At 65.2% G+C, this 20,091-nt stretch overlaps 1 protein-coding gene across 3 annotated transcripts in view; it reads left to right on the top strand.

Moving 5' to 3' along the window:
• The first annotated feature begins 5 nt into the window (after positions 1–5).
• The window catches only part of ATP11A (ATPase phospholipid transporting 11A), a 123,386-nt gene continuing 103,300 nt past the window's right edge, over positions 6–20,091 (top strand). For all 3 annotated transcript variants that reach the window (XM_062193924.1, XM_062193926.1, XM_062193925.1), the window contains exon 1: positions 6–86. In XM_062193924.1, coding sequence (XP_062049908.1) covers positions 48–86 — 39 coding nt within the window. In that variant the 5' untranslated portion in view covers positions 6–47. The remainder of the gene's footprint in view (positions 87–20,091) is intronic.

Here is a 20,091-nt window from a genome sequence, read left to right as displayed (position 1 = left end):
TGACCTGAGCGGGGGGCGCAGGGCGCAGGGCGCCGAGCGGCGGAGCCATGGACTGCAGCCGGCTGCGGACGCTCGTGCACAGATACGTGAGTGCCGCGGGCGCGGGCGGCGGGGTGCTGGGGGGCTGCCCGGAGCCCGCAGCCCCGCGCTTGCCACGGGGTCCCCGGTGCCCGCCTCGCCCCGGCCTCAGCGTCGGGGCCGGGGAGGGCGGTCCCGGCCAGGGGCGCCCGCGCGGGAGCCGGCGGCTCTGCTTTTTAAAAAAAACTCCGCGGTGGCGGTGTGTGTGTGGGTGGGGGAATCCAGAGTGAAGTTCTGAGCCGGGTCCGAGGAGCGGGGTGCGGGGTCCCCCCGGAGCCCGCCGCGGGACGCCGCCGCCGAGGGAGCGAGGGGCGAGGTCCCGGGGAGGACTTGCAGGGGGGGTCGCCGGCCGGTGGCGCCGAGACTGTCCGAGCGCCGCCGTGGCCGCGCACAGGATCCACTGGGAAGAGGGCACCGTCCCGGGACCCGTGCGGCCTTGGTGTTCCCGAGCTTTCCCTGCCCGCTCTGGCCCGACTCCCCCGGGGGGCAGGGCACAGGTGCGCCCGGGCGTGGGGGCCGGAGCGAGCTGGCCCCTGGTGTTGCCGGGACAGACCTGACACCCGGTGGCAGCCTGGTCTCTCTGAGGCGGGTAGCGACTGTAGGTGGCTGGGTGTGTGAGGAGTCGCTCTGTTATCACCCGGGCGGGCGGCTCAGGAGGTGCGGGGTCCAGGGGGCCGGTGGAGCGAGCCGCAGGTCGTCCTGGACATTTCCATTCCCTGCCTGGCCGGACGCGGACAGGAGCCAGGCTCCAGGAAGCAGGCAGGGCCGTGTCCCTGAGAGGTGAAGGGTGGACAGGTCACTGCCCAGGGCTCACCTTCCGGCCAGTTCCCATCCGCTCCGACCTCGCCCCCGCAGAAGTTTTATGTGTTCAGGGTTCTCTCCCGTTTGCCCCGTGCTGACTGCTCCCTCCTGAACTTTTCCAGAAACAAGCCCCGATGTCTGTGATTCTGTTTTCTCGCTCCACGACTTTACTGATGTATTTTGGCCACGTGCTTGGTTGGCGACGTCACCGTGTTCGCCTGTGGGACCCTTCTTTTCCATGTTGCAGCTCGGGTCCGTGCTGTGGAGTTAGCTGGAGTTGTCAAGGACTCGAGTTGCGTGTCCAGGTTTCCTTGTGTGACTTTGTGTGCTCTGCCTGCCCGGGGTACACGCAGTGAGCACGCCTGGCACACAGGGCTCTCTGGTTGCTTCTGGTCCGGGTGGGACGCCACAGCAGGGGTCTCACCTCCAGGGACCAAGCAGCAAACCAGTGAGGGTGGTGGGTTAGGCCGGGGCTCCTGACGCTGCCCTGGGTGGGTGCGGGCCCTGGGGGGACGTGGTTTCCGTGGCGCTCGGACGCCGTGGGGTCGCTGGTCTGCCGGGAGCTGTGTGTCCTCCGGCTGGAACTTTCCTAACTGTTGTCAAGAGCGGAGTAAAGTCAGCGTTACCTCCCTTTAGAGACAAGAGGTGGGAGACGGGGATCCAGGTGCAGCCGGGCTGGCCCCGAGGGCTGACCCCAGCCCTGAAGCCGGGACCCTCGGCTGCACTGCGCCCGCTTCCTCACCTGGGGACGGTAGCTGTGCCCATTCTCCGAGTGGCTGTGAGGGTTCAGGGAGTCCACACAGGGAAAGAGGAAGTGACCTCTGTCACTCGGGCCCTGGGCGGTGGGGCGAGAGTGACCCCAAACAGAGCAGGGGCCGCTGGGGGCAGGAACAGCTCGGGGGCACACCGAGCCGTGCCGGCCCCGGTGGGCTCTCTGAATCTTTCAGTGGGGGTGTTGTGGGCCAGTGCAGTGGCTGCGGCTCCAGGGAGGGCGCCCCGGTGTGGCCCCACCCGGCCTCCTCCCTGCAAGCCCCGCAGTTGGGGTGTGATTCTCCCGCGTGTGTGGGTCCGGGCACCTGGGCCACCGTCCAGCCTGCAGGGCGCCAGCTTGCCCACGTTTCCTGCTGATTTCTGTCTCGCGGAGTTTTGCTTCCCAGCCTGCCCAAGGCGTCCTTGCCGCCGGGAGCTGTTCAGATCGTCTTTGTCCCAGGAGAGCACGCGTTTTTGGGCCCCAAGAAGCTCAGCATTACCGTGACAGAGCGCCTTCAGCCTGAGGTGCCGAGCCGTTGACGCGCCCACGTGTGTCCCTGCCCGTTTCCTTCCCAGCCGTGACCCTCAGTGCCCAGGGGTCCTGTGACGCTAGCACTGGGCCCTAGGCCGCCTACGCGCCATCGCTGGCTTTGGAAACGGAAGCGCTGGTTTGCATTTGATGGCATGGCAGGGCCTTCCTGTTGTTGGCACCCAGAGTCCACACTCCAGGACACGCGTTCTGACCACGCAGCCACGGAGGCCGAGGCGTGGGAGGCCACAGGCTCCACGGCAGCTCGCCCGTGACCGGCAGGTGCGGCCGTGCTCAGCCGTGGGGCCCTGCCCGCCTGTATAATTTCACCTCTGTGTCATAGCTTTTATTGAGTTAAACGCCTTCCCTGGGCACTGGTGAATGTTTGATCTCCAGATGCCTTTATTTCACGCCAGAGGGTACGTTCTGTAACCCCGGGCAGGAAGTTTGTGTGACGGCTGCATTCGGTGGGTGGGACCTGTGCGGCAGTCCCCAGGCGGTCGAAACTGCTGGGGATCCGGGCTTAGGTCCCGGGCTGCCCCGCACAGGAACGGGGCAGGCAGACGTGGTGCGACCTACACCATGAAGGGCCCGAAAGAGAGCTGGCCGGGGGGTGTGAGCTCTGGGGCAGCCAGGTTGCAGGCCATGCGGCAGCGTCTCACACAGGAGCTGGCGTGTGGGTGTCCGGCAGTGTCCAGCCGCCAGGAGCGGCAGGTGTATCACCTCTGTGGCCGGGGCCTCCCCTGGCTGGCTGGCCTGCGTGGCCCACTGCACCCCCTTCCCTGCCTTGATGCCCTCCCCGTGGGGGCCTCAGCCACCTTCTGTGGGTCACGGAGCCGCCGCTGTGCTGTCCCTGCCGCTTCTCCCCTGTGCTGGGAGCAGCCCCTGGTGCAGGCTCCGTGCTGGGTGAGCGTCCCCAGAGCGAAGGACCGAGCCTTGGGTCACCACTGCTCCTGAGGCGTCGGGGTTCCTTGGGTCACTGTGCCAGGGCCTCCTGTGCCGGCGTCCCAAGGGCTCGAGTGGTTGGTGTTTCCACACCGTGCGTGTTTGTTAGGAGATGCATCACACACGGGTGGTGCCTGTCCCGTCTCGTAACTGTGCCCATCTCAACACTCCGCGTTTCCTTATGGTGGAAGCGCCCAAGTCCTGTCTCCTAGTTTTTTGTTTTTTAATAGATAAATACACGTGCTTATCTGCAGGGACCCTGCGTTCAGTCTCTCAAGCTCATGGTTGATGTCACTCCAGACTCTCTGTCCTCTGTCCATTTCATGGGGTGGTGAAGCCGGGGCAGAGGGCTGGCCTGGGGCAGTGGCCGAGACCGGCCCCCACCCCCAGGGGCACAGAAGCCTCTGTGGGCAGCATCACTCTGTGTCCTGGCAGGGCCTTGTCTCGGACCGCGGGCCAGAGCTGGGTCGTGCACTGGGTTTGTTTCCTTCAGTCTCCCGTCCACTGCCTGGGGCCCAGGGCCCAGGACCCAGGAGGGAGCGAGCGGCGGCAGAGTCCCTCTCCAGGCCCTTGGGAGAGCGAGAGGGCTCGAAAGACTGCGAGTGATGGGGTCTGCGGTGACACGGTCTCGGGGACACCTGGCCCGCGTGGGTCCGGGCACGGTCTTCCTGGTTCTCAGAGCGGCCTGGTGCTCGCTGTGGCCGGCTTGCTGGGGAGCTGCTGGCCAGGCTCTGTGCACAGGGGGTGCCCGTGGACGCCGTGCCTCCCAGCCTTTCAGTTGTCTGACCTGCAGGTGACTGCTGTCGCCGGGGAGCATCCAGGCTGCGTCGCCCGAGCGCGGCCCCCACCCCACTGCTGCGAGGAGGAGGGGGCTCGCGGGGCGTGCGGCTGAGGGTGGACTTGGTGTCGCCCTGTTCTGCTTCTGCGAGTGGCCGGGGTCTCCTCGTTTGTAACTCCCAGGGCCGTGGCAGCAGACCAGGGGGCTTCCGTTTAGGCCCCTCACGGCCCTGACCCCAGGGAGGGACACTGCGGGTGGGTGCTTTGGGGACTGACAGGAAAAGCCGTGCGAGGCCGGGAGCTGGCAGCTGGGTTTGGGGCTCTCCCGTCACCTGCCAGCACGAGGCCCCCGGGAGCCCGAACGTCCAGTCCCTGGGACCCGGTTCCTTGTTCTGGAGTGCAGGGGGGCCTGGATTTCTGTGAGTGGAAGTTGTGTGTTCTCTGTGCTCACGCCAAGGAATTTGTCAGAGAGGGGTGGGGAGAGAGGGACTCTTCCATCCACTGGTTCCCTCCCCAAATGCCTACAATGGCCGGGGCTGGGCCAGCTGAAGCCAGGAGCCCAGAACTCCATCCGGGTCTCCCACGTGGGGGCAGGGGCCCAGGCACGTGGGCCGTCCTCTGCTGCTTTCCCTGGACGTTAGTAGGGAGCTGGATGGGAAGTGGAGCAGCCGGGACTTGAACCAGTGCCCATAGGGGGTGCGGGCACTGCCGGTGGCGGTACCTACCGTGCCACATTGCCGGCCCACTGTGACTTGTTCCCTCACCCTCCAGGCCTGTAGCTCGCCCAGCTGCACATTGTCCGGGGAGAGGCGGCTCTGCTGGCCATGCCATTGGCGCCCGTGGGAGCCCGAGTGGCCATCCTCCACCCTACTCTGGTTTTCTGTTGGAAAATATTCCCCATTTCTTGGTGGTTTCTGTTTTCTCTGTCAGGGGTTTTGGAGCCAGACCCTGTCATGGAAGGTTTGCGGTGTAGACTTGTGCCGTGCCTTGCTGGTGTCGCCGTCTCCTCTGGCGTGGCTGCAGGAGGTAGCATCACCCGGCGGCTGGGCTGGGCTGGGGCCCGTTGGGAGCTCTGTGTGGTTGTGTGCCTTGCCAGCGAAAGATTCAACCGAGACAGGGTCGCCCCCGGCACGGGGCCTCAGCGCCACTCACGCGGCTCCCGCCCAGGTGTCCCGGTGAGGGTCTCCGTGACGCCCCCCGGCCCCTCCCGGCAGGCAGCAGTGAAATAAGGCCTGTGCTCCTGGTGTGGGGGGGGGGTCCGGGGAGCTGGCGCACAGGAGAATCAGCCCGTTGTGAGAATAGCCCGGGAGGGCTGGCCGGGGCTCGTGTTTCTCCTGTGACTAGGTAATTGTTTGGGCTCAGAAAAGGGAGCGAAATAAGATCATTTTTCCTGGTTGGAAGATAAGCAAAGATCTTAAACAGAAGCTCTGGTGCCTGCGAGAAAGACTGATTTGGGCCTAGGCCAGTGGTTACGCATTCAACAGGTGGAGGGGAGGGGGCAGGGCGGCCTCTCTGTCCTGCACCTGCCCCTCCCCCGACTGGAAAACAGAGGCCCAGTTGGGGCCAGGTGGAGGAGCCGTGGCCAGGCCCCTGGGGCACTGCTGTTGCCTGGAGCTGGTGGGCGGGTCCTGTGCCTGGGGTTTGCTCCCCCCCCCACCCGGTGGAGCAGTGAGAGATGCTGGGGTCAGAGCGGGCCCTGGACCTGACCCTGACCCTGACCCCTGACCCCGGCCGTGGTTTCATCCTGTACAGCCTGCTCGGTGGTCAGGCGCCCCCTCTGCCCAGAGCAGCCCCAGTCCCTCCCTGCCTGGTGCTCCGGCTTGGTGAGTGTCACTCACAGAATCTCCCCGGCTCTGGTCAGCTACGTGGCCGCTCTCCCTGTGTAGGCGTGGTGGACCACAGCCGTGGGCTCACCTGCCCGTGCTGCCTTGCCGTGGGGAGCCCTGCTGCTACTCGGGCCTCTGGGAACGGCAGCGTCCACACCGTGAGGGGAAGGCAGTGGGCGTGACTCACCCCCGCTGTCGTGCGCCACCTCCCGTGCCTGTGCAATCAGGGTCTGGCCCACTGGTGGACGGGACGCTGTGGACATGGCCCCTGGCTGTGGAGCTGGCTGCCCAGGATGACCCATGAGGCCTCGGCACTGAGCCCGCCTTCCACGGATGCTTAGTGCTGCCCCCCTTCCCAGAGCCAGGGGGGGCCGGCCCGCCCCAGCCTGTCAGTGGGGACCCCGTCCTGTAACCTCATTCGGTGTGGTCACCTCCAGTGCCCAGGGTACAGCAGCAGCCGTGAGGTTTCAGGGACCCGGGCTGGCCAGCACGCCTGGGTCAGGGCAGCCCCGGGCACGCAGGAGCATCCGGGGGAGGTTGGAGAGCAGGTTCAGTTTGCTTCCTGTGCCTATCACCCAGATCACAGACACGGGCCGCGCAGAACCTGGAAAACACGAGATGAGGCGGATCCTGGAGGGAGGTTTTCTAAAACGCGGATGCAGAGTTTGGGGGCCTGGCCCCGTCCTGCACAAGGAGCACTCCCGCCTGGCTGGGGTCCGGGCCCCTGCGTGTGCCTGTGTTTCTACCTCCTCCTCCCTGAAGGGAGCTGGTTCCAGGCCAGTGCCACAGTGTTGCCTTGGGTTTTGTGTTATGATCCAAATACCAGGCATCTGGCTTATCCACAAGACAGATGTTACAGCCTCGTCACAAAACTGGATTGGGCGGCTGCTCGGGGAGGCCAGGGCTGCTGGCCCGCGAGGCCATTCCTGTTTGCAGGGCCCCTTGGCCGCCTCCGTAGGGGCTGACACTGTGGTGCCGCTAGCCGACTGGCCGGGGGTCCAGAGCAGAGGTGGGTGGGGCGGGCAGTGAGCTCCCTGCCTGCCACCTCCCTCGCTGGGTGTGAAGTTGAGCAGAGACCAGAGGGCGTCATGACCTCCCCCCGGGGCTGGGCGTGGTGTTTACGGCTGCTGGGAGAATTCCAGCCCCTTCACTGGCTTGGACGCACTGTGGGGCCAGAGGGGCCTGTGCAGGACAGAGACCCCCAGCCACTGTGGCTGTGAGCACCCGAGGCCAAGGACTCACCTGCGACAGCCCCTGGGTTCTGGACGGGGCTGGTGTGTGCATGTACACGTTTCTGTGTGTGTATGTGTTTCTGTGGGCATGTGTTTGAGCGTGCATAGTTCTGTGTGTGCACGTGCATGTTTCTGTGTGCATGTGTGTGTTTCTTGTGTGTATGTGTTTGTGTGTGTATGTGTGTGTATGTGGTTGTGTGTGCATGCATGTTTCTATGTGTGTGCACCTGTGTGCATATGCACGTTTCTGTGTGCAGGTAGTTTTCTGTGTGTGATGCACGTTTCTGTGTGCGTGTGTCCATGTGTGTGTGTAGTGTCTCTGTGTGCGTGTGCCTGTGTGTGCGTGCGTCCGTGTGTGCCCACTGCAGTGTGGGAGCAGCCCTATGTGTCCCTTGTGCCTGCTGGACGCTGTGCTTCTCAAGACCGCGTGGAGGAGGCGGCCGCTCCCCCTGTTCAGTAATCCCCCTGCCTCCGGGAAAGAGGATTTCCTCTGACCTGTTTTCTGCAGAGGATTAGGGGTGGTGGGGCCCGGCTGTGAGGCTGTCGCTGGACCTGGGCGTGGTCTTCAGGGGTGCGTGCGAACGGCACACATTCACGCTGGCGCGGGAGGTGTGGGATTCTGGGGTCAGATAAAGAAAGCGTGATGGAGGCGCTGACCTCATTTAGGTGAACACAGATAAACGTTCGGTAATCCTGGGGCCGGCGCTGTGGCGCAGCGGGATTAAGCTGCCTCCTGCAGTGCCGGCATCCCAAATGGGTGCTGGTTCAAGTCCTGGCTGCTCCTCTTCCGATCCAGCTCTCTGCTATGGCCTGGGAAAGCAGTAGAAGATGGCCCAAGTGCTTGGGCCCCTGCACCCATGTGGGAGACCAGGAGGAAGCTCCTGGCTCTGGCCTGGCCTGGCCTGGCTTTTGTGGCCGTTTGGGGAGTGAACCAGCGGATGGAAGCCCTCTCTCTGTCTCTCCCTCTGTAACTCTGCCTCTCAAATAAACAAAGCAGCCTTTATAACAGTTAGGTGATGCCGAGGCCCACGTCTGTTTTCCCTGAGCTGAAGCCGTGCTGTCGCGATTCTTGCAGAGAAAGGCGCGTGGTGCACATGCTGGGTGCTGCGTGTCTGACTCGTGTGTGCATTTTGGACCTGCCTGTGCCGCCCTGGAGGCCGTGGGAAGGACAGAGCCTGGGCGAGCCTGTGGCACGCCGCGTGTCAGGTGCTAGGGACCCGCTGCGGGGAGGGGGTGAGGAGTGGGGAAGGCACTCGGGGGCCCCGGGGCCTGTGGCACGCTGGGTTTTGGGTGCTCGGGACCCACGGCAGGGAGGGGGGAGTGGGGAAGGCACTCGGGGGCGCTGGGGCCTGTGGCACCCTGGGTGTCGGGTGCTCGGGACCCACAGCAGGGAGGGGGGAGTGGGGAAGGCACTTGGGGGTGCTGGGGGCTGTGGCACGCTGGGTGTCAGGTGCTCTGGACCCATGGCAGCGAGGGGGTGAGGAGTGGGGGAGGCGCTCGGGGGCCCCGGGGCCTGTGGCCGGTGGGGAGGGGCGGCCGCCACACGTGGTGTTGACCAGGAGCACTTGTCTGCTGCCCTCAAGTCTAAGCTGTGGAATATCTGTGTTGATTTTTGATGGCACTGGATTTGTTTTAAATTATACGGCTAAAAGAGGAAAACAGAACAGATAAGCTGGAGTGATTTTTAAAAAAGATTTATTTATTTATTTGAAAGAGTAACAGAGAGGGAAAGGCAGAGAGCAAGAGAGAGAGAGAGGGAGAGGGAGAGGGAGAGAGAGAGGTCTTCCATCTGCTGGTTCACTCCCCAAATGGCCGCAATGCCCAGGGCTGGGCCAGGCCAGAACCAGGAGCTTCCTCTGGGTCTCTCACATGGGTGCAGGGGCCCGAGCACCTGGGCCATCTTCTCTGCTTTCCCAGGCGCATTCACAGGGAGCTGGATCAGAAGTGGAGCAGCTGGGACTCGAACCAGTTGCTGTATGGGCAGCCGCACTGCAGGTGGTGGCTTAACTCGCTGGCCATGACGCTGGCTCTGGCTTTAACGGTTTCCACTGTGCAGTCCAGTGGTGTTACGTACGCTTGGCCTTGTGCAGCCACGCCCACCGCCGTCTCCAGAACTTTCTATCACCTCACACTGAAACTGCTCCGCGGGCGGTTCTGAGCGGTCCATGCTGTGTCTGGTGTGGGAACACTTCCCAATGCAGGGCATGAGAGGGCGTGCTGGACCCCAGCCCCGTGTCGGGCCAGGCCTGCTCCCCTAGCCGAGTCTCGAGAAAAGTGGACGCCTGTGTCTGGGCACTCGGTTGAGCTTTACCTGCTGCTTAACATGGGCTCTGGGCTCAGGGTGGCCGGAGAGGAGCTCCCGCGGGCCCGGGGCTCAGGGTGGCCGGAGAGGAGCTCCCGCGGGCTCCGGGCTCAGGGTGGCCGGAGAGGAGCTCCCGCGGGCTCCGGGCTCAGGGTGGCCGGAGAGGAGCTCCCGCGGGCCCGGGGCTCAGGGTGGCCGGAGAGGAGCTCCCGCGGGCCCGGGGCTCAGGGTGGCCGGAGAGGAGCTCCCGCGGGCTCCGGGCTCAGGGTGGCCGGAGAGGAGCTCCCGCGGGCCCGGGGCTCAGGGTGGCCGGAGAGGAGCTCCCGCGGGCCCGGGGCTCAGGGTGGCCGGAGAGGAGCTCCCGCGGGCTCCGGGCTCAGGGTGGCCGGAGAGGAGCTCCCGTGGGCTCCGGGCTCAGGGTGGCCGGAGAGGAGCTCCCGCGGGCCCGGGGCTCAGGGTGGCCGGAGAGGAGCTCCCGCGGGCCCGGGGCTCAGGGTGGCCGGAGAGGAGCTCCCGCGGGCTCCGGGCTCAGGGTGGCCGGAGAGGAGCTCCCGCGGGCCCGGGGCTCAGGGTGGCCGGAGAGGAGCTCCCGCGGGCTCCGGGCTCAGGGTGGCCGGAGAGGAGCTCCCGTGGGCTCCGGGCTCAGGGTGGCCGGAGAGGAGCTCCCGCGGGCCCGGGGCTCAGGGTGGCCGGAGAGGAGCTCCCGCGGGCCCGGGGCTCAGGGTGGCCGGAGAGGAGCTCCCGCGGGCTCCGGGCTCAGGGTGGCCGGAGAGGAGCTCCCGCGGGCCCGGGGCTCAGGGTGGCCGGAGAGGAGCTCCCGCGGGCCCGGGGCTCAGGGTGGCCGGAGAGGAGCTCCCGCGGGCTCCGGGCTCAGGGTGGCCGGAGAGGAGCTCCCGCGGGCTCGGGGCTCAGGGTGGCCGGAGAGGAGCTCCCGTGGGCCCGGGGCTCAGGGTGGCCGGAGAGGAGCTCCCGCGGGCTCGGGGCTCAGGGTGGCCGGAGAGGAGCTCCCGCGGGCTCCGGGCTCAGGGTGGCCGGAGAGGAGCTCCCATGGGCCCGGGGCTCAGGGTGGCCGGAGAGGAGCTCCCGCGGGCTCCGGGCTCAGGGTGGCCGGAGAGGAGCTCCCGCGGGCTCGGGGCTCAGGGTGGCCGGAGAGGAGCTCCCGTGGGCCCGGGGCTCAGGGTGGCCGGAGAGGAGCTCCCGCGGGCTCGGGGCTCAGGGTGGCCGGAGAGGAGCTCCCGCGGGCTCCGGGCTCAGGGTGGCCGGAGAGGAGCTCCCATGGGCCCGGGGCTCAGGGTGGCCGGAGAGGAGCTCCCGCGGGCTCCGGGCTCAGGGTGGCCGGAGAGGAGCTCCCGCGGGCCCGGGGCTCAGGGTGGCCGGAGAGGAGCTCCCGCGGGCTCCGGGCTCAGGGTGGCCGGAGAGGAGCTCCCGCGGGCTCCGGGCTCAGGGTGGCCGGAGAGGAGCTCCCGTGGGCTCCGGGCTCAGGGTGGCCGGAGAGGAGCTCCCGCGGGCTCGGGGCTCAGGGTGGCCGGAGAGGAGCTCCCGCGGGCTCGGGGCTCAGGGTGGCCGGAGAGGAGCTCCCGCGGGCTCCGGGCTCAGGGTGGCCGGAGAGGAGCTCCCGTGGGCTCCGGGCTCAGGGTGGCCGGAGAGGAGCTCCCAGTTCTCAGAGCGCGCGATGCCTGAGCACGGAGCCCACGTGTGCCGAGAGCTGCATGCAGGTGGCAGCACCTTAGCGCGGCACAGCCCCCACGGCTGGTGGGTTCCATGAGTGATGGGCTGTCCTGGTGTGGTGACAGGTGTCCTGGTGTGGTGAGTGACAGGTGTCCTGGGTGTGGTAACAAGTGTCCTGGTGTGGTGAGTGACAGGTGTCCTGGTGTGGTGAGTGACAGGTGTCCTGGTGTGGTGAGTGACAGGTGACCTGGTGAGGTGAGTGACAGGTGACCTGGGTGTGGTGAGTGACAGGGCTGCCTTGAGCTGGACAAGCTCACGGGTGAGGTGTTCGGCCCCTCTGTTCTGCTGGTCATTTCGTCTGAATACATTTTATCTTTTTAGTTCTTCTATCACATTTATTTTGCCGTCTACTCAATTACTGGAAATAAGTTTATTAAAATTACATTTGAGTGTTTTCCTATAAATTCCTTGGTTCTGTGAGAAGTAACTTCCTATTATTTTTCCCATTATTAGTAATACATTTTGTTATTAAATTGAGAAGATTCTTTGATATATAAATTACTCTCACTTTAATACTTACTTGTTTATTTCATCTTACATGAGAGAGAGAGACAGAGAGACAGAGAGGTCTTCCGTCCACTGGTTCACCCTCCAAATGCCCACAACAGCTGGGCCTGGGCCGGACCAAGGCCAGGAGCCAGGAGCTCCATCCGGGTCTCCCAGGGGGAGCCGGGGACCCAGGAGCCTGAGCTGTCATCTGCTGCCTCCCAGGAGGCTGCGGTGGACGGGGCCGGGACTCAGCCGGAACTGACAGGAGGTGTCCCCAGCGGCATTAGCCGCTGTGCCCCACGCCCCCGCACCCTCACTTTTTGAAGCCTGGTGTGGCTTAAAAGGCCGAGCCTGCTCATCTGTGCCCGATGGTAGCTGAGTGGCCAGGTCTCCTCGGTAGCTGGCCTCGTCGAGCCCACAGCGGCTGATGGAGCAGGGAGGAGGAGGAGGAGGAGTGCGAGTGCTGGGGTCCTGTCCTGGGCCCTTGCAGAGCAGGTGGCATTGGCGTCCCCCCCACATTCAGCAGTGACCGCACACCCGGGGACAGCGTCCCGTCCAGGCGGGTGTCCCCACCGTCGCAGGGTGCTCCTGGCTCAGGCTTTGCCCCAGCCCCGCCCTAGATGGGTGCTGTGACTTTGGTCTCCTGTCTGGAGCTCCTCAGGGCTGGGTTTGGTGTAGAGAACTTAGATTTGGGTGAATGTGGTTTTACTTTCTGATGCTCCTGTCCAAGGAGGAAAGTGGGGTTTGCCTCCCATCTTGGCATAAAAAGGCCAGCGGTGATGGCCGGGCTCCCCAGGGCGGGTGCCGAGGGTTTGTTAGGGACCCAGTATGGGGCAGGGATGGGAAGCAGGCCTGGCTTGCCCAGCTGGGAGCAGTGAGCCCTGCCTGTCACCGAGGCTGTGGAGACCCCAGCCAGGCCTGTACCCCTGGGGCTCCTTCTGCGGGGGGCCGGGCAGCAGGAGACCCAGGGTGACATCCACTGGGACCCCTGGTGAGTAAGCGCCCGGCCGACATCCCACGGCCTGAATCGGGGCGTGCTGGAGGCCGAAGGGTGCGCCCAGCCCTCTGGTTCACAGACGATTCCCGACGTGTGCTCAGGTCACACCTGCCAGCCTTGTGGACAGGCACCTCAGGTTCCAGCTGAGAGCCAGCGCGGCCGCACACACAGCACCCAGCGTGGCTGTGGGCCGAGGCTGGCCGTGGGGGGCTCGCCCTGCACGAGCGTCACTCCTGCACGCACAGGGGTTCCGCGGTCAGCTCTGAATGGCCGCAGCGGGCACCTGCTAACGCTAGGTGGAACTGGGTGATGGAGGGCAAGACAAGCCCCCAGGATTCCTCTTTCCTGCCTCCAGCCCTGCAGGGCCGCAGGTCTCCAAGTTGTAACTACCAGTCCATCAGCCAAAACCCAGAGGCAGGATTCGGCTTCGGGGGAGGGGCTGGCCCGGAGCCCCTGCACAGGTGGGTGCTGTGCACATGGAGCCGGGCCCAGCGTGGAGTGTGTCCCACAGGTGCGGGTGTGGACGCGGAGGGGAGCAGGCCGGCTCTGTTGTTGGCGAGGTCAGACAACAAGGAACACGGACACTCGGGTCACCTCCTGCCACAGAGCTCAGGTCCCTGGAGCTGCCCCAGCCCCTCCGTGGGAGCGGCCGACCTGTCCCCTGGGGGCCGAGCCCTTCACTCACACAGGGGCTCGGAGGCAGGGGTCAGGCGGGCAGCAGGGGGCCACACGGACCCTGCCTCCTCTGAAACAGACCTGAGCAGCAGCTGTGAGACTCTGGCTCACGGAAGTGGCTTGGAGAAGGCGGGAAGGACGTCGTCCCGAGTTGTTCCTCCTTGGAAGTAAGGGATCGGAGGGGAGGCCGGTGGGCGGCTCGCGGCTCCAACCAGAAGGCAAGAAGAAGAGCTGCCAGCAGTGCAGGGGGCCGCGGGGCCGTCCTCCCCCCCCTCCATTCCCCCCCCCCCCCCCCCCCCCGCCTTTCTGGTGCTCTGGGGCTCTGACCCAGCACTCAGGAGCGTCTGCAGGCTTGGGGCCAGGAAGTGAGATCCTGGTCCTCATGGGTAGGCGGGCCGATTTTTTTTTTTTTTTTTTAATTTGATGGACAAGGGAAGGGAAGTGGATCCCATCTGCTTGTTCGCTCACTCCCCAGATGCCCACCGTGGCCAGGGCTGCGCCTGGCTGGAGCTGAGAACTGGGAGCCCGGTCCAGGTCTCCTGTGGGGGTGGAGGAGCCCGGCAAGGGGGCTGTCACCTGCTGCCCCCCAGGGCTCCCCCCGGCAGGAAGCTGCAGTCAGGAGCCAGAGCGGGGACTGAAACCCAGGCTCTCATGAGGGGCAGGGGCGTATAACCAGGGTCGGCCTCTAGGCTAAGCGCCTACCCCTGCCGTCTGTGTTTCTACCTCGTGGCCCTTCCTCTGTGCCCAGGTGCTCAGTGTGCGTGGGGACGGCCCCCGTGTGCCCGTGTCTGTCCCAGGGTGGTCTGCACGTGCCTGGTGCCCGGCCTGTGTGTGCAGCCACCGCGTGTGGGCGGTTTTCCCTGACGTCACACAGGAGGTTCCGGGGTAACCAGAGGCGTCCGCGGAAGGTCCTCCAGGGCCTCTGCCCCATAGCTCAGGACAGTGGGTGGCTGGCCAGTGGCCCACAGGAGGCTCGGCTGACCACAGGAGCTGGGGTGTGAGATGCACCGTGAGCACCGCAGGAAGCCCCTGCCCACAGCTGCGGCAGGGAGGGACGTCCCCCAGAGGGCGTGGGGCAGCCCCTCCCCCCAGGGCTGCCTCACCCCTTCTTCCACAGCCTCTGCTGCTGGAAGCACAGTGGGTGCCCTGGGAGCCACAGTGGCCACCAGAGGAAGGAGGGGATGTCTTTGGGGGACACGGTGCCAGCTACCAAGACATGAGAGCTGGGGACAGGGCTGTGTCTGCAGGGGGCGGGCTGTGTCTGCAGGGTCTGGTGCTGTGTCTGCAGGGGCGGGGCAGTGTCTGTAGGGGGTAGGGCTGTGTCTACATGGAGCAGGGCTGTGTCTACATGGGGCAGGCTGTGTCTGTAGGGGCCTGCGCTGTGTCTACATGGGGCAGGCTGTGTCTATATGGGGCAGGCTGTGTCTGCAGGGGCAGGACTGTATCCATGGGGGCGGGGCTATGTCTACATGGGACAGTGCTGTGTCTGTAGGGGGCAGGGCTGTGTCTGCAGGGGTGGGGCTGTGTCTACACGGGGCTGGGCTGTGTCTGCAGGGTCTGGCGCTGTGTCTTCAGGGGCAGGGCTGTGTCTGTAGGGGCGGGGCAGTGTCTGTAGGGGGCAGGACTGTGTCTGCAGGGGCCGGGGCTATGTCTGCAGGAGCGGGGCTGTGTCTACATGGGGCAGGGCTGTGTCTGCAGGGGCCGGGCTATGTCTGCAGGAGCGGGGCTGTGTCTACATGGGGCAGGGCTGTGTCTGCAGAGGCCAGGGCTGTGTCTTCAGGGGTGGGGCTGTGTCTACATGGGGCAGGGCTGTGTCTGCAGAGGCCAGGGCTGTGTCTGCAGGGGTGGGGCTGTGTCTACAGGAATGGGGCTATGTCTGCAGGGGGCGGGGCTACGTCTACAGGGTTGGGGCTGTGTCTGCAGGGTTGGGGCTGTCTGCCGGGGGCGGGGCTGTGTCTGCAGGGGTGGGGCTGTGTGCAGGGGCTGGGGCAGGGGGTGGGACTACTGTCTCAGGGATGGGCACCGCAGGGGAGAGCAGGTCTGAGGATGGTTCTGCCCTTCTAATGGGTTTTCCTGCGGCTCCTGGAGCTGCCCAGTGAGCCCGAGGACGGTGCCGACTGGCCCTGGCTGCAGCTGCCCCTCTGCCTCTGCTCGTGGCTGCCCATCCCCCTGCCGTGAGGGTTGGGTGCCCTGGGCCTGCACCCTCGCTGGAGGTTCCCTTGGCTTTGGTGAGCTGGGCAGGGGGTGGCAGGTGTTTAACTGGGCGCCAGGCACCAGTTCGGAGCTCAGCAGGAAAGGAGCTGAGCGGACCAGACGAGGCGGACCCCCTGCCCAGTGTCCGGCGCCAGCGCATCCTCTTTGGGACGACGCTGCAGGGAGGTTTGGGACAAGGAGATGTCTTGTTTCGTATCCAGCTTCGAGTCTCCTGCAGGCCTTCCGTGGGTGGACGTGGCGGATCTTGCTGCCGTCTCGCAAGCGTAGCCGCTGCCCGCACTTGCTGTATTCAGCCGGAGGTGCCTGAGCGCCAGGCGCGGGAACACAGGCGACAAAACGGCAGGAGCAGGCGTCAGTCTCTTCCCGCCCGCTCGAGAATCAGACAGGCGCGTGCAGGACATGCGGAGGGCACCGCTGCCGGAAGCCTGGCACCGGCCGCGGCCGGGACGCTGTCCAGTGTGGGGCCCTGTGCAGCCCTGAGGGTGGCAGACGCTCTGCTTGCTCCAGGGCCACTGGCTGCGTGCCACGTTCTCTGGGCACGAGGTGGAAGCGCAGGTGGGCTCCGGCCTGCTGCTGGGGCTGGGAACACATGATCCGCATGAGAGGGGCTGGGTGAGCGGCCAGGGCCCTGGGGCCTGTGTTCAGGGGCGGCCGTGTGTCTGCTTTTACTGCATGGCTAACAGATTTTATATGTATATATAATATATATATATACATATAATTTTTTTTGAGAGAGAGGATGTATTCCATTTGCTGGTTCACTTCACAAATGGTTGTGATGACTGGAGCTGGGCTGAGCCAAAGCCAAGAGCCGGGAACTCTGGGTTGCCCATGCGTGTGCAGGGGCCCAAGGATTGGGCCATCTTCCACTGCTTTCCCAGGTGCATTAGCAGGGAGCTGGATCGGAAGAGGAGCAGCTGGGACTTGAACCCGTGCCCATGTGGGATTCCGGCATTGCAAGCTACAATTTAACCAGCTGTGTCACAGGCTGGCCCCAACAAATTTCCTTCAGTGGCTACCGACTGTGTCCAGACCACAGGTGTGGCCCTTGGGCCCAGCACGCAGGGACGTGGGACTTTTCAGCCCTGACTCCACTCATGTCGCCTGTGTCACGGCTTCCCGTGTGCAGAGCATCGCACCATTGCTTCCTCGGGCTGTCTCTCCCGGTTTTCTCTGGGTGGAGTGGCGCCGTGGTGGAGTGGCTTATCCGATGGTGCACATACGTGTGGGGCAGGGTTCAGAGATAAGAGGAGCCTGCACAGCGCGGCCCTGCTCCGTTCTCCAAGGAGGCTGCTGTGTGCAGGAAGTGCACGTGTGTGTGCGCGTGTGTGTGCATGTGTGTGCATGCGCCGTGCACGTGTGTGGAGTGACCAGGTTTGGACAAAGCAGGGTTTCATAGTGATGACGTGTTGAGAGCTTTGCCAGTGAGTGAGTGCCAACTACAGACGCCGGCCCCGCTTGCAAGGCTCACGCTGGGAGGCGTCCGCCCCAGCGAGCGCCCCCGGGGGCGTCCTCTTTCCTGAGGCCACAGCTACAGGCCCCTGTGGGTTCCTGTACACTGGGGACGTGTGAGCTGGCTGCTGAGAGCGGCCTTCTCGGCCTGCTCAGCCCTGCTATTTTTAGTCGCCGGCTGTCACGGCTGGCGGCCCCCCGGGCCTCGTGGGTGAGGGCCGTGATAGCTCCCCGCCACGGGGGCCCTGGCGCCTGTTGAGATCTGGGCAGTGGTGAACCTTGAAGCGGCTGGGAGATGTTGGCACACAGTCCTGCTTGGACACACACGTGTGGCGTGCGCCTCCCCCAGGCAGGGTCTCGTGGGGACCGTTGCACACTGTCTTCATCGCAGACTCGCGGTGGGAGGGGGCTGAGGCCGTCTCCCTTCTGGTCTCGGAGTCTGTGTCCCTGGTGGGAGTGGGGGTTTACATCTGGGAAATAGCCCACGGGGGCTTTGGGCAGGGACTGGGACCATGGACCATGCAGGGGCCCGGGCCATTGTCCGAGGGGGGGTGTGTGGAGCAGGAAATGACGTCATTGCCGTGTGCAGGAAAGGCGTAGACGGGGAAGGTGGGGGTGGCAGACGCCTGACATAGTGGTTCTCAGAGCAGGGTTACACGGCACACGCCTGCTTGTCGCCAGCACACGGGTGTCACCAGACTCACGCCACATCAGGTGCTACATGTTACATCACACCAGGCTCACATCACATCGTGTGACATACATTACGTCACACGAGGCTCATGTGATGTCACCCGTGACAAATTATGTCACACCAGCCCGCGCCCATATCATGTAATACATATGTGTCACTCCAGACTCGTCACGTCACGTGACATGCTACATCCCACAGGAGTCAGCACAGGAGGCGAGGGCAGCCAGGTGTGTCCAGGAAGGCGTGTGGACAGCAGCCCCAGCCTGGGGGGCGGGGCATGTGGAAGTCAGTGGAGGGCAGGGCTGTCTGCGGGGTGCAGGCTCTGGCTGGGTGGTCCTGCTGGGAGGCACGGGAGCCGTGGCTGGGGACCCGGGCCCTGGGCAGCGTGCCACGAGGACAGGCGGAGCCACAGGCCACGCCTGTGACATCGGTGCGTCCACTTCATCCAGAGGCAGGCGGTTGGGAGCAGCGGAGATAAAGCCGGTCTTGGTGTGGTGTAGGGAGCAGTGACACCTGCAGGTGGAGGCGCTTGTCCCGGCCCCGCCTCTGCCCGTCAGGTTAATCCGTGTTTGGGTGGCAGATGTCGCGTGCAGATTGGATTACAGCCCTGTGTTTTAGGCAGTTATTTATAGGGCGAGGTCTCTGTGTGTTTTCCTGTAAAATTCTTTGTTAGGATTGAGCCCCGGGAGCACCGGGGGAGTTTTTCTTGCAGAACTAAATACACAGGCTGACGCTGGGTGACCTTCCACCTGCTGGGTCCCAGGCGTGCAGCCGCCAGGCCTGGGCCCTGCCATAGCTGGAGCTGGGAGCTCCGTCGGTCTCCCACGTGGGTGGCGGGGACCCAAGTACTCGGGCCGTCACTCGAGCCAGAACCCAAAGCGGGCACCGTGGTAGGGGTGCGGGCCTCGCCAGGGCCGTCTCCACAGCAGCAGACGCCTGCCCCGGGTCCCTAAGTGCCAAGGAAGAGCGTCTTTCCTACAAGGCGCCCACCCTGGACACAGCGCAGTGAGAGCCGCCTTGGCCCGGAAGGTCTGTCTGGAAGCAGCTTTAGAGACAGAAGGAGATGTCTCGGTTTCCGTGTTGGCTGATCCGCTGTGTTCGCGCCCGCGGAGCCCGGTGTGGCGTGCGGTGCCGGAGACCCCGGGCGGTGCTGCCGTCGGTGATGGGCGGCTGCCTCGCCGCATCACTGGCTCTCTCATCTGCACCCCTGCCGCTGTGAGACACACGGCCTGTTGTCCCTCACGCCTGTGCTCACCCTGGGCGCCACACGACACCGGAGCGTGCCTGCTGTCCCGCGGGGCCTGTGCCCCCTTCACAGCCTCTGCCCTGCCCCCTGCCCAGCCTGCAGAGACCACCGCTCCTCCCTGCTAGTGTGAACTCGCCGTCAGACCCCCCGTGTGCCGAGAGCACGCAGTATCTCGTCTTCACGCCTAACCAGCGGACGAGGAGCGAGTCCCAGCAGAGACTGGGTCCCTGGCACCCTGTCTGTACCCGGACAGCTGCCGGGCTGGGCTGTCAGTACCCAGACACCCACTAAGCTGGGCTCAGTCAGTACCCGGACAGCCGCCGGGCTGGGCTCAGTGAGTACCCGGACAGCCGCCGGGCTGGGCTCAGTGAGTACCCGGACAGCCGCCGGGCTGGGCTCAGTGAGTACCCGGACAGCCGCCGGGCTGGGCTCAGTCAGTACCCGGACAGCCGCCGGGCTGGGCTCAGTGAGTACCCGGACAGCCGCCGGGCTGGGCTCAGTGAGTACCCGGACAGCCGCCGGGCTGGGCTCAGTCAGTACCCGGACAGCCGCCGGGCTGGGCTCAGTCAGTACCCGGACAGCCGCCGGGCTGGGCTCAGTGAGTACCCGGACAGCCGCCGGGCTGGGCTCAGTGAGTACCCGGACAGCCGCCGGGCTGGGCTCAGTCAGTACCCGGACAGCCGCCGGGCTGGGCTCAGTGAGTACCCGGACAGCCGCCGGGCTGGGCTCAGTCAGTACCCGGACAGCCGCCGGGCTGGGCTCAGTCAGTACCCGGACAGCCGCCGGGCTGGGCTCAGTGAGTACCCGGACAGCCGCCGGGCTGGGCTCAGTGAGTACCCGGACAGCCGCCGGGCTGGGCTCAGTGAGTACCCGGACAGCCGCCGGGCTGGGCTCAGTGAGTACCCGGACAGCCGCCGGGCTGGGCTCAGTGAGTACCCGGACAGCCGCCGGGCTGGGCTCAGTCAGTACTCAGACAGCCGCAAGGCTGGGCTCAGTGAGTACCTGGACAGCTGCCGGGCTGGGCTTAGTGAGTGCCCAGACAGTTGCTAGGCTGGGTCCAGTCAGTACCCGGACAGCCGCCAGGCTGGGCTCAGTCAGTACCTGGACAGCTGCCAGGCTGGTCCAGTTGGGTACTCAGACAGCCACCAGCCTGGGTTCAGTCAGTACCCAGATACCCAGACAGCTGCCAGGTTGGGCTCAGTCAGTACCCAGACAGCTGCCAGGCTGGGCTCAGACCTCAGGTGTTTGAGCAGCTAAGCCCTGGCTACCTTGGGCTGAGAGTGAATTTGCCAGCATGGTGCTGCAGTGACGTCATGGCGCTGTAGTGATGTCATGGTGCTGTAGTGACATCACGGC

This window comes from Lepus europaeus, chromosome 6 (assembly GCF_033115175.1).
Source record: "Lepus europaeus isolate LE1 chromosome 6, mLepTim1.pri, whole genome shotgun sequence".
NCBI lineage: Eukaryota > Metazoa > Chordata > Mammalia > Lagomorpha > Leporidae > Lepus > Lepus europaeus.
Note: the sequence above shows the minus strand (reverse complement) of the source record. Positions and strands in the feature narration are given on the sequence as shown.